The following is a 12,327-nucleotide window of genomic DNA, read 5'->3' on the forward strand; positions in this document are numbered from 1 at the left end:
GGAGATGCCAGGGATTGAACCTGGGACCTTCTGCTTACCAAGCAGAAGCTCTACCACTGAGCCACCATCCCTCCGTTAAAAGATAACTTTGTTCACAATGAAAGAGCTGCTCCTGAGAGTGGACTTACCAGTCAGGTATTGATCTAAAGGCATCACAGGGGCTGTGTGAGGAGTGGCTTGAGTGACAAGGATGTTGATGAGCTCTGCCTTGAAATTTTTAAGAGTCAGAAGAGCCCGGGCAACCAGACCACCCATGGAATGGCCCACTATGGCAATGCTGGATGGCGCGGAGTCACGGCCCTTAAAGGAAAAGAACATGACGTTAAGTGGAAAAAACATACAGTCTCGCTTTTTTTGGTACAAGGAACTCATTTGCATATTAGGCCATAACCCCTCCCCCCTGATGTAGCCAATCCTCCAAGAGCTTACAGGGCTCTTCTTACAGGGTCTAAGCTCTGTAAACGTTTGGAGGATTGGCTACTTCAGGGGTGTGTGGCATAATGTTTGGCCATGTTGAATCAGGCCAATGGCCCATCCAGTTTAACACTCCGTGTCACACAGTGGCCAAAAAACCCAGGTGCCATCAGGAGGTCCACCAGTGGGGCCGGGACACTAGAAGCCCTCCCACTGTGCCCCCCAAGCACCAAGAATACAGAGCATCCCTGCCCCAGACAGAGAGTTCGAACAATACGCTGTGGCTAATAGCCACTGACGGACCTCTGCTCCATGTTTATCCAGTCCCCTCTTGAAGCTGTCTATGCTTGTAGCCGCCACTACATCCTGTGACTTAATATGCAAAGGAGTTTCTGCTACAAAAAAAGCCCTGCTTTCCTGAAGCACATTATTTTCTGATCAGAAGAACGCTCCTATTATCAGAAAGACCAAGGCTGCTCCTTTCACTAGAGTTCAATAAACAAGGCCAATGCCATGCTGGGAATTATTAGGAAGGGATTGAAAACAAATCAGCCAGTATCATAATGCCCCTGCATAAATCGATGGTGCGGTCTCATTTGGAATACTGTGTGCAATTCTGGTCACCGCACCTCAAAAAGGATATTATAGCATTGGAAAAAGTGCAGAAAAGGGCAACTAGAATGATTAAAGGGTTGGAACACTTTCCCTATGAAGAAAGGTTAAAATGCTTGGGGCTCTTTAGCTTGGAGAAACGTTGACTGCGGGGTAACATGATAGAGGTTTACAAGATTATGCATGGGATGGAGAAAACAGAGAAAGAAGTCCTTTTCTCCCTTTCTCACAATACAAGAACTCGTGGGCATTCAATGAAATTGCTGAGCAGTCGGGTTAAAGCAGATAAAAGGAAGTACTTCTTCACCCAAAGGGTGTTTAACATGTGGAATTCACTGCCACCGGAGGTGGTGACGGCTACAAGCATAGCCAGCTTTAAGAGGGGATTGGATAAAAATATGGAGAAGTCCATCAGTGGCTATTAGCCATAGTGTGTATATACGTGTGTGTGTGTGTGTATATATATGTGTATACACACACACACATATTGGCCACTGTGTGACACAGAGTGTTGGAATGGATGGGCCATTGGCCTGATCCAACATGGCTTCTCTTATGTTCTTACGTGACACAGAGTGTTGGACTGGATGGGCCATTGGCCTGATCCAACACGGCTTCTCATGTTCTTATGTGACACAGAGTGTTGGACTGGATGGGCCACTGGCCTGATCCAACAGGGCTTATCTTATGTTCTTATGTGACACAGAGTGTTGGACTGGAGGGGCCATGGGCCTGATCCAACATGGCTTCTCTTATGTTCTTATGTGACACAGAGTGTTGGACTGGAGGGCCATTGACCTGATCCAACATGGCTTCTCTTAGGTTCTTATGTGACATAGAGAGTTGGACTGGATGGGCCACTAGCCTGATCCAACAAGGCTTCTCTTATGTTCTTATATGACACAGAGTGTTGGACTGGAGGGGCCATGGGCCTGATCCAACATGGCTTCTCTTATGTTCTTACTTTAAAAGTCACACGGAAATCAACCTGGTTTGTTTCCATGTTAGACAGTCTTTAGGATAAAAGGGGTCAACGAATCCCTGGGACTTGCTAGCTCACATTACAGAAGAACTGTGTAAAAAAGGTTATTTTAAAAAATATATTTTAAAAATGTTAATTATTTCACTGTTAGATGAAAAGCATCAAGAACCGCAGCATTCTTTATTTTGCACCTCAATCATATGAGAAATAATAAGAAAACCCAACCTTTTTTTTTTTAAAGTCCTCTCCATGTTGCCCTTGATCACATTATGAGAAGACAGGGGTGGCCAAACATGCTTAACGTAGAAGACACACAAAATAAATACCAGATGTTTAAGAGCTGCAAGACATGAACGTCAGATGTGGGAGGGAGGGGAGGAAAGAAGGAAAATAGACTGGGGAGGGAGGAGGGATAGATGGAAGAAAAGCAACTTTAACTGCATTCACCAAGCCACCAGCTAGCTTGGCTTGGCTTTAAAGAGACAAATGCCTTCTCCAAGCTGGCCAACAGCCACGCAGTACACATGAAAGAGCCACAATTGGCTCCCAAGCCGCAGTTTGGCCACCCCGTGAGCAGACAAGGTTTACCGGAAAAGATAACCATGCTAGGAAAATCTGAAGGCAGCTGGAAAAGAGGAAGACCCGAGATGAGATGGACGGACTCCATCAAGAAAGCCACAGGCCCTCCATTTGCAAGACCTGAGAAAGGCTCTTCAATGACAGGATGTTTTGGAAGGCATTGATTCACAAGGTCACCGGAAGCCAGAAGCGGCTGGACGGCACTTAACACACACACTTCTATACTGCCTTAGCTCTTACCTGATACAACTTAAGAATTACTTTGATACACTCATGTACAAATCTGGTCTGCCTCTGTAGACTTCCCCCGTACAGCGCCACAAGCTCCTCATTGAAGTTAACGCTGAAGACGTCGAAATGGTGTTTGAAATCAAGGTCTTCTGCCTTTCTGAGCGCTATTGAACCCAGGGAACGCACTGCCAGGGGAAGAAAAAATACTAATTGGTAAAAGCTTCCTAGAATCATAGAGTTCGAAGGGACCTCCAGGATCCTCTACAACCCCCCGCACAATGCAGAAAACTCACAAACACTTCCCCCAAAATTCACAGGATCTTCATCGCTGTCGGATGGCCATCTACCCTCTGTTTAAAAACCTCCAAGGAAGGAGAGCCCATCACCTCCCGAGGAAGCCTGTTCCACTGAGGAACCGCTCTGAACTCACAAACACCTCCCCCTAAATTCACAGGATCCTCATTGCTGTCAGATGGCCATCTAGCCTCTGCTTAAAAACCTCCAAGGAAGGAGAGCCCACCGCCTCCCAAGGAGGAAACCTGTTCCACTGAGGAACCACTCTAAACTCACAAACACCTCCCCCTAAATTCACAGGATCCTCATTGCTGTCAGATGGCCATCTAGCCTCTGCTTAAAAACCTCCAAGGAAGGAGAGCCCACCGCCTCCCGAGGAAGCCTGTTCCACTGAGGAACCACTCTAAACTCACAAACATCTCCCCCTAAATTCACAGGATCTTTATTGCTGTCAGATGGCCATCCAGCCTCTGTTTTAAAACCTCCAAGAAAGGAGAGCCCACCACCTCCCTAGGAGGAAGCCTGTTCCACTGAGGAATCACTCTAATGGTCAGGAAGTTCTTCCTAATGTTGAGCCAGAAACTCTTTTGATTTAATTTCAACCTGTTACATCCTAGAAATTGATGTAAGCTCCCCCCCCCACCCCTCAGTTTAGGAAGAAACATACACAAGATCTTAAAACAGATGGTGTACCAAACTCTGCGTAATTTGGTGTCAGGCTGAGGTAATCCGTGTTTAATATGCACCACCGATTGTGACTTAAAAACAAGGAATGCTGTCCTCACAGGGCTTCTTGCTGTAGACCTTGAAAAGGACTGGCATATGCTACCAGAATGCTAAACGCTTTGTTAAAAAGAGTTTGTCCACTCCAGAAATCAATGCTTTCCTCAAATACTTTCCTTGCCCGTTTCTTGCAATTCTCCCATTTTCACTTGTAAAGAGCTTCATAGGACGGGTGTCTGCCTGTTCCCATGGAGACAGGGAGAGCAAGGGATAGAGGCTCCGGTCAAAGTGGTTACATCTAAAAGGCTTATGGGCTGCCGAGACAGGTAACGGAGAACTGCTCTCCCACCTCAGAAGGAAAGAACCTCTTGGAAGAAGGAGAGGAGGAGGAGGAGAAGAAAAGGAGAATGGGAAGAAAAGAAAAGAAGAATACTGGATTTATATTACGCCCTCCACTCTGAATCTCAGAGCTGTCACAATCTCCTCTACCTCCCCCACCACAACAGACACCCTGTGAGGTGGGTGGAGCTGAGAGAGCTCTCCCAGAAGCTGCTCTTTCAAGGACAACTCCTGCGAGAGCTCTGGCTGACCCAAGGCCATTCCAGCAGCTGCAAGTGGAGGAGTGGGGAATCAAACCCGGTTCTCCCAGATAAGAGTCCGCACACTTAACCACTACACCAAACTGACTCTCAGTGAGCCTGTCTTTACCTGTTGATCAGCTGAACGGTGGGGGGGCACCATTAGATGGCCCACCCAGGAGTGCAGCGCAACCACCCGTTCCCTGGCACTGAAATTAACTTGGTGGAGAAGGGAGGGAAGAGTAGGCGGGGGGGAGAGGCACAGCATGCTAATTTATGCAGCAGCTCATCACTTTAATGTCAGTAACTCACAAAGGAGTTGTCCTTGACAGGGCAGCTTATGGGAGAACTCCCTCAGCCCCACCCACCTTACAGGGTGTCTGTTGTGGGGGGAGAAGATATAGGAGATTGTGAGCCGCTCCGAGTCTCTGATTCAGGGAGAAGGGTGGGGTATAAATCTGCAATTCTTCTTCTTCTGTCAGCGCCGGCCAGGGCAGGCCAGCCTCAGTGGGAAGGAAAGGGCGCACGCCACCTTCTTTCACTCCTCCACTCCTCCCCACACTTTCTGGATGGAGAGGGGGGAGCAGCAGCGGTGCCCTTTCAGGACGTGGTTCCTTCATGCAGCTGCTGGCGTGCCCGGGGCTCACAGATGCTGAGCCCCATGCTGTTTTACCCAGTGATCAACTGATCAGCGGGGGTGGGCACTTTTAGCTCACCTGGGAGCGCGGCTCCACTGCCCTTCCAAACTTTGAAACAGACCTGGGGTAGGGAAGGGAGGGAGGGAGGAGGCGCGGCGGGGAGGAGGGGAGGCACGGCGGCGCTGTGGAGGCGGGCGGGCTGGCAGCCTGCTTAGGGCACCGTGCACCCTTGAGCCAGTGCTGCCGTTCTGTGGAGAAACTGTCATCCACACGACTGGTCCCTAGTGCAAAATAGGTTGGAAACCGCTGCTGTAGCGTTTTCAAGGCAAGAGAAGGACAGAGGTGGTTGGCCATCGCCTTCTTTTGAGCAGTGACCCCGGACTCCCCTGATGGCTCCTCATACAAGAACTGACCAGAGCTGACCCTGCTCAGCTTCCAAAACCTGATGAGAATGGGCTAACTTGAGCTAACCAGGTCAGAGCTACAACACTCTACAATAGTTTATTTACATTTATTTATTAATAATTATTAATTAATTAATAATTAATATTATTAGTTTATTATTAATTAATATTATTAGTTTATTATTAATTAATATTATTAGTTTATTATTAATTAATATTATTAGTTTATTATTAATTAATATTATTAATTTATATTCCTCCCATTCCCCCATTTGGGGGCTCAGAGCAGAGTACATCAAAATAGAAATAAAATCACAATAGGAAAAGGAAAGGTCCCCTGTGCAAGCACCAGTCATTTCCGACTCTGGGGTGACACTGCTTTCATGACATTTCCACAGCAGACTTCTTTACAGGGTGGTTTGCCATTGCCTTCCCCAGTCATCTACACTTTCCCCCCAGCAAGCTGGGGACTCATTTGACCGACCTCAGAAGGATGAAAGGCTGAGTAAACCTCGAGCCGTCTACTTGAAAACCCAGCTTCCGCCGGGGATCGAACTCAGGTCGTGTGCAGAGCTTAGGACTGCAGTACTGCAGCTTTAACACTCAGATCATAATAAAACCAATTACAACATTCAGTAAAGTGTGACAAGATGATTCAGCAAGATGATATGACAGCAAGGTGGTATAACACAAAAAATGGCACCATTATACAGCACCACACACAGCAGTGCAGTAGGGTAGTAGGGGGGAGGCCAACTGGTCTAAAATAGATGCCCGCTCCCTCATCCAAAAACCTTGTGGAACAGCTCCGTTTTACAGGTCCTACAAAAGGCCAGCAAGCCAGGTAGGGCCTGGATCTCCATAGGGAGCTGATTCCACCAGGTCGGGGCCAGGTAGAGGCAAGACGGGCATCTCTTGGGCCGGGGACTATCAGATGATCCTGGGAGGCCGAGCAAAGCGACCTCTGGGGCGTATATGGGAGGAATTTTCAGACCCCACCCCCCTCCCCTGTGCAAACAAGGCTCAGGTTGGTGAACAACCGTAAAACACATTCACAAATTAGCAGAACAAATTAAAACAATGAAATAATACCAGGGGGCGTTTTGTAGAAAAAGAGGTGCCGGAGCTCATTAGCACAACTCATTAGCACAACTGTTTTGCATATGCCACACACCCCTGATATCACCACAAGGGGTACCAAATTATATCAGCTCAGCATCTGCCTTAAGATGGTTCTTGAATTAAATTGTCATGGTAACACTTTACTCCCATCATACTTTTTTCAATGACTTTCTCCTATGTAGCCACAGTGGCATTATGAAGATGCCCATCTGTCTGGTTTAATGTTTTGGTTATCTTCCCACTTTTTGTGGGGGGAGACATTAGAAAGTTTGCCAAACTTTGGAGTTCATATAAAGCAGGGGGAAAAGCTGTGAAAAATAATGCATGTCTACAATTTTAACAATTCATACAATGCCTGCTCCGAGTTAAGTAGTAAATATCACAATTCGTAACACAAGGCTTTCAAGACATACATTCAATCCGTCTAAAGGCATAAGGTGCAAATTGCTCTCATCCCATAAAGGTCAGCCCTCCTTTCTGCTTTGGATTTTCCTTATCATTCTCCTTAACAGAGCAGAGTGTTTGCACACTCCCAGCTCCAAATGCAGGTTTTTTAAAGTCCACACGTTGTTTTATTTCTTGAATTGCAAATAATTTGTGGACACAAACAACCTTTATTTGGGGAGAGGGGTAAGAAAGAAAGAGCACAATAAAATTTAGAGGTTCTGGAGCTCCACTCCTGCCCAAAATGAGGCCTGAATAATAATAAGATGATATTGGATTTATATCCAGCCCTATACTCTGAATCTCAGAGTCTCAGAGCAGTCACAATCTCCTTTACTTTCCACCCACCACCCTCTTTATATTTTTTATTAAATTTTAAAAAATATATACAAGTTAATATCAATATTTATATTCATATATGATTAATTAAACTAATGGAATTAGGTTGTAAACAAGCATAAATACTTACATCCATACAATAAAATATTGACTAAGGATTTTACGTTATAAAGATGCTACTAATATGTAGACCATTTTCTATCCGAGGAGAGAGGTCAAGATGAAAACAAAATTAAGATTAAGACAATAATTTCTGTATTAAAACACGGTTAATCTAATTGAACCCATATCATCATTAAACTATTAATCATGCATTGCTATGAATTCTTAACCACCTAAATATTCTCTATGCAAATTATTTCAGGTTATTCCAAAATTTACTATCTGGTAATTATAATTAGGTGCGATCCATGTCTAGCACAGTAAAAGAAAAGGAAGGTAGAAAAAGAGAGAAATAAAAATGTGTTAGTAAATCAAAAAGAAACACACAAAAAACACAACTGAAGGAAAATATTAAAAACTTATACGCCCCCACCCACAACAGACACCTTGTGAGGTGGGTGGGGCTAAGAGAGCTCTCACAACAGCTGCCCCTTCAAGGACAACCTCTGCCAGAGCTATGGCTGATCCAAGGCCATTCCAGCAGGTGCAAGTGGAGGAGCAGGGAATCAAGCCCGGTTCTCCCAGATAAGAGTCTGCGCACTTAACCACTACACCAAACTGGCTCTTTCAAGGACAACTCCTGCGAGAGCTCTGGCTGACCCAAGGCCATTCCAGCAGCTGCAAGGGGAGGAGTGGGGAATCAAACCCAGTTCTCCCAGATAAGAGTCCGCACACTTCACCACTACACCAAACTGGCTCTTTCAAGGACAACCTCTGCCAGAGCTATGGCTGACCCAAGGCCATTCCAGCAGGTGCAAGTGGAGGAGTGGAGAATCAAACCCGGTTCTCCCAGCTAAGAGCCCATGCACTTAACCACTACACCAAACTGGCTCTTTCAACCACCCTTTCAAGGACAACCTCTGCCAGAGCTATGGCTGACCCAAGGCCATCCCAGCAGCTGCAAGTGGAGGAGTGGGGAATCAAATCCGGTTCTCCCAGATAAGAGTCCGCACACTTCACCACTACACCAAACTGGCTTTAATATACAATTAGAAACATTTCCAGATGGCTCTAAAAGTCTTCTGAACTGCCTTTTGGGGAAGAGTGCCAGACAAGGTGGAAAACCATTGTTGTTCCTCAACTGTTGTCTTGGTGGAACATCTCTGCCTTACAAGCCCCGCAGAAGTTCACTGGGTCTTGCAGGGCACAGACGTTATTTGGCAGAGAGTTCCACCAGGATGGAGCCAGGGCTGAAAAGGCCCTGGCTCTGTCGAGGACAGCCGGATATCTTTAGTTGCCCTAATAGCATTTGGTATCCCTTTGGACAACTTACCTTGCTTGTAACTGCCAGCATTACCAGGAAGAAAGAGGACCGGAATCCCAGTTAACACCAGATTTCTGTTTTCTTCTGCATAACTTCCTTCCCCGTAGAGATAGAGCTCATACGCTGGATAACGGCGGAGTATTTTCTTAGGCAGTTTTATTTTCTGTAACACAGAAGTAGTATCGCAACAAGTTAATGATTTATGAAATTGGAATCAGAGTGGGAAGGCACTCCCAGGGTCATCTAGTCCAACCTCCTGCACAATGAGATCTGGGTTCAAGCTCCATCACAGCCACAAGAAATCTTCAGCGAGTATCTCTGCGCTAAAGCGCTCTGAGCAACCGAAAAGGAATACAGATTGACTGACTTTGGACACGTTCCAAGGACGGCCAAGGTAAAGATCCAACAGCACTTTGTGTGCCAGGAAAATACAAATGTTTTCCCGACCTTGGGAATGTCATTTCGTCTAATTAGCTTAATAGGCTTACACAAAAAAGTAAACTGTCAGGGACAGTGAAATGGAATTCATTTTTTGTCTGTTGCTTTGGCACCGGTTACTGGTCATGTACTTGTCCTAAACAAGATAAATACTGGCCCACGTATAAATTAAAGTTGTATTAAGTGTCTATAACAAGATCAAGATGCAGCTTTGTCATGTACTCTAATGTACAAATGGTACGGTCATATCAGATTTGAAGTAGCTGGCTCGAAAGATGTTTACTCCAAAAATGCTATGATTATTCACTCCATTTATGCTAATGAAGGAGTCCTGATCCCTTTAATCCGAGGCATCCAGTGTATGACATTCACAGATCTTTGAAGACCAAGACTCATTCTATGAGTGCATTCACGCAGCTAAAAAATGCCGCAAACCCATTTTATTATTTATTGAAACATTTTATTCTCACATTGTCTCCTTGGACACAATGTGGGGGTCATGCAAGAAGACCAGTCCAACATGTTTCATAAATGATTCTTCAAGGCGGTAGGTAGACTGTCAGCAACAGAAATGGGGAGAGAATTTCATTCTCTAGAGACCCGGCCTTTTGACTCACAGTCCTGAATGAATACATTGTACTGCTACAAAAACAAGAGCCCCGTGGCGCAAAGTGGTAAAGCTGCAGTACTGCAGTCGGAGCCCTCTGCTCACGACCTGAGTTCGATCCCGGCAGAAGCTGGGTTTTCAAGTAGCTGGCTCAAAGCTGACTCCGCCTTCCATCCTTCCGAGGTCGGTAAAAGGAGTCCCCAGCTTGCTGGGGGGGGGGGAGTGTAGATGACTGGGAAAGGCAACGGCAACCCACCCCATAAAAAAGTCTGCCATGAAAACATCACGATGCAATGACACCCTGGAGTTGGAAATGACTGGTGCTTGCACAGGGGACTATGCTTACTGCTACAAAAAGAATACGATGACATTGGATTTATATCCCGCCCTCCACTCCGAATTTCAGAGCGGCTCACAATCTCCTTTCCCTTCCTCCCCCATAACAGACACCCTGTGAGGTGGGTGGGGCTGAGAGGACTCTCACAGCAGCTGCCCTTCCAAGGACAACCTCTGCCAGAGCTATGGCTGACCCAAGGCCATTCCAGCAGATGCAAGTGGAGGAGTGGGGAATCCAACCCGGTTCTCCCAGATAAGAGTCTGCACACTTCACCACTACACCAAACTGGCTCTCCAGTTTAAGCAACTTTGGCCACCCCTGGCGTAGTGGTTAAGAGTGGTTAAGTTTTCCGACCTCTGATCCGGAGAACTGGGCTTGATTCCCTGCATCTCCACGTGAAGCCTGTGGGGTGACTTTGGGTCAGCCACAGTCAAGGCCTTGCCCACCTTCCTGGACCATGGAGGCAGACATCGCACGAGGAAACAGACCCTGAAAATCCAGGCTGGTTCTCGGAAGCTAAGGAGGATTGGCTCCGGTTGGCACTTGGACGGGAGCCCACCCAGAAGTCCAGGGTTGCTATGTAAAGGAAGGCAATGGCAAACCACCTCTGAGCATGTCGAACCCATTTGTTAAGAGGGCCGGATCAGACTTAAATGAGACCTTGTTTGGCCGAGCCGTGTCAGCTTCGGCTGAGCTACGTGTGTACCTATGTAAGATTCAGCAGCAGAGCTATAAGTTTTATAAAGGACGCAAACATCATTAAATATTTCTTTAAAAAAAAACCCCGAAAGAACATGCTTAAAATGTTAGCACTTGGTTTTAATGTGCTTTCTTTGTATTTCTCCCATGGGATCCAGGGAACTGGGCAAAGGAAGCTCTGGCTCTTTCCTTTCTGGGGGAGGAGCCTCAGCCAATAGAAGAAAGAGAGGCCTGGCTCAGTAGCTCTGCTGTGCGATTGAGAGAGCCTGGAAAAACAAGCTCTGCCTCCTCCCCCCTCCCTCCCCAAGGGAGGAGCCTCAGCCAAAGGAGAAAATAGAGGTTTTGCTCTGTAGCTCCTGTGCGATTGAGCAAGCCTTGCAAAGCAAGCTGTGATGCAGAAGGAAGCAAGAGAGAGGGAGAAGGAAACAGATGACAGCCAGTGGCTCGGGGGCCTGATAGGAGCCCTCTGGGGGCCTGATTTGGCCTCCGGGCCACATGTTTGACCCCCTGCCCTACAGGGTCACCATGAGTTGGCTATGACCTAACTCCACTTTCCATCACAACAGAGATATGTCAAAGAGCCACTCATAGCTCCCAGGTCACTGGGTATCATTGATATAGATATTGCTGCGGAAGAGGAGCAAAAAAAAAAAAGTATCGGACCAACTTTTCACTCCTCAAGATGACATCATAAAGCGCTATTAAAGAGGTAGGAAAAATCACAGTATCGCACCTTGACAATACTTTCACAGATAGCACTTACATGCTAAGGGGAAACAAGCTTAGGCCTTCAGGCGTATATCCTCTTAAGAGTTTATATGAACCTAAACTGCTTCCTACCTGAGCTATTCATTACAGGTTAATGGCTCCATTCTGTATAGGTTGCTAGTCATTAATAACTGACTGGAGATACATAAAGTTGTATGTATGTATCACGTTGGGAAATTCCTGGATTTTAAGGGTGAAGTGTGAAGAGGGATCTCAGAGGAATATAAAGCCAAACAATCCATTCTCCAAAACAGACATTTTCTCCAGGGGAACTAATCTCTGTAGTTTGCAGATTAGTTTCAATTCAAGATCACCAGGCCCCACCTGGAGGTTGGCATCACTACAAATACATATCCCACTCAGCGACCTAGAATCTTATGGAAACTCAACTCTAATGATCCATAGCTTTGGCTACTAGACTCTGATGCTTAGATTCATCAATAAATGCTCATTTTTAATAAGAATAAAAGCCAAGGACCAATAGGTCCTGGTAAGTATTTTGTCTTTATTCATTTTTTTCAAAAGTTAAAATTAGCTATGAAACCACAGGCAGACAAGCCAACTGGGAAATTCTGTGAAACTTTCTTGAGGATTCTCTGTCCTAAAGAAGGCAGGAGGAAACTGATTTAGTAACAATATGGGAATATAAATCTTGAGCTTGTTAACAACTCCACCTCTCTGTCTTTTTCCCC

The 12,327-nt window shown here is 46.0% G+C and overlaps 1 protein-coding gene across 1 annotated transcript in view; it reads right to left on the reverse strand.

Moving 5' to 3' along the window:
• The window catches only part of PGAP1 (post-GPI attachment to proteins inositol deacylase 1), an 82,694-nt gene that overhangs the window by 56,471 nt on the left and 13,896 nt on the right, over positions 1–12,327 (reverse strand). The window contains exons 2-4 of the mRNA XM_060257388.1: positions 8,796–8,949; positions 2,828–3,003; positions 129–300 (exon numbers count right to left, since the gene is read on the reverse strand). Of these exons, the coding sequence (XP_060113371.1) occupies positions 129–300; positions 2,828–3,003; positions 8,796–8,949 (502 nt within the window). The remainder of the gene's footprint in view (positions 1–128; positions 301–2,827; positions 3,004–8,795; positions 8,950–12,327) is intronic.

This window comes from Heteronotia binoei, chromosome 16, assembly GCF_032191835.1.
Source record: "Heteronotia binoei isolate CCM8104 ecotype False Entrance Well chromosome 16, APGP_CSIRO_Hbin_v1, whole genome shotgun sequence".
Lineage (NCBI taxonomy): Eukaryota > Metazoa > Chordata > Lepidosauria > Squamata > Gekkonidae > Heteronotia > Heteronotia binoei.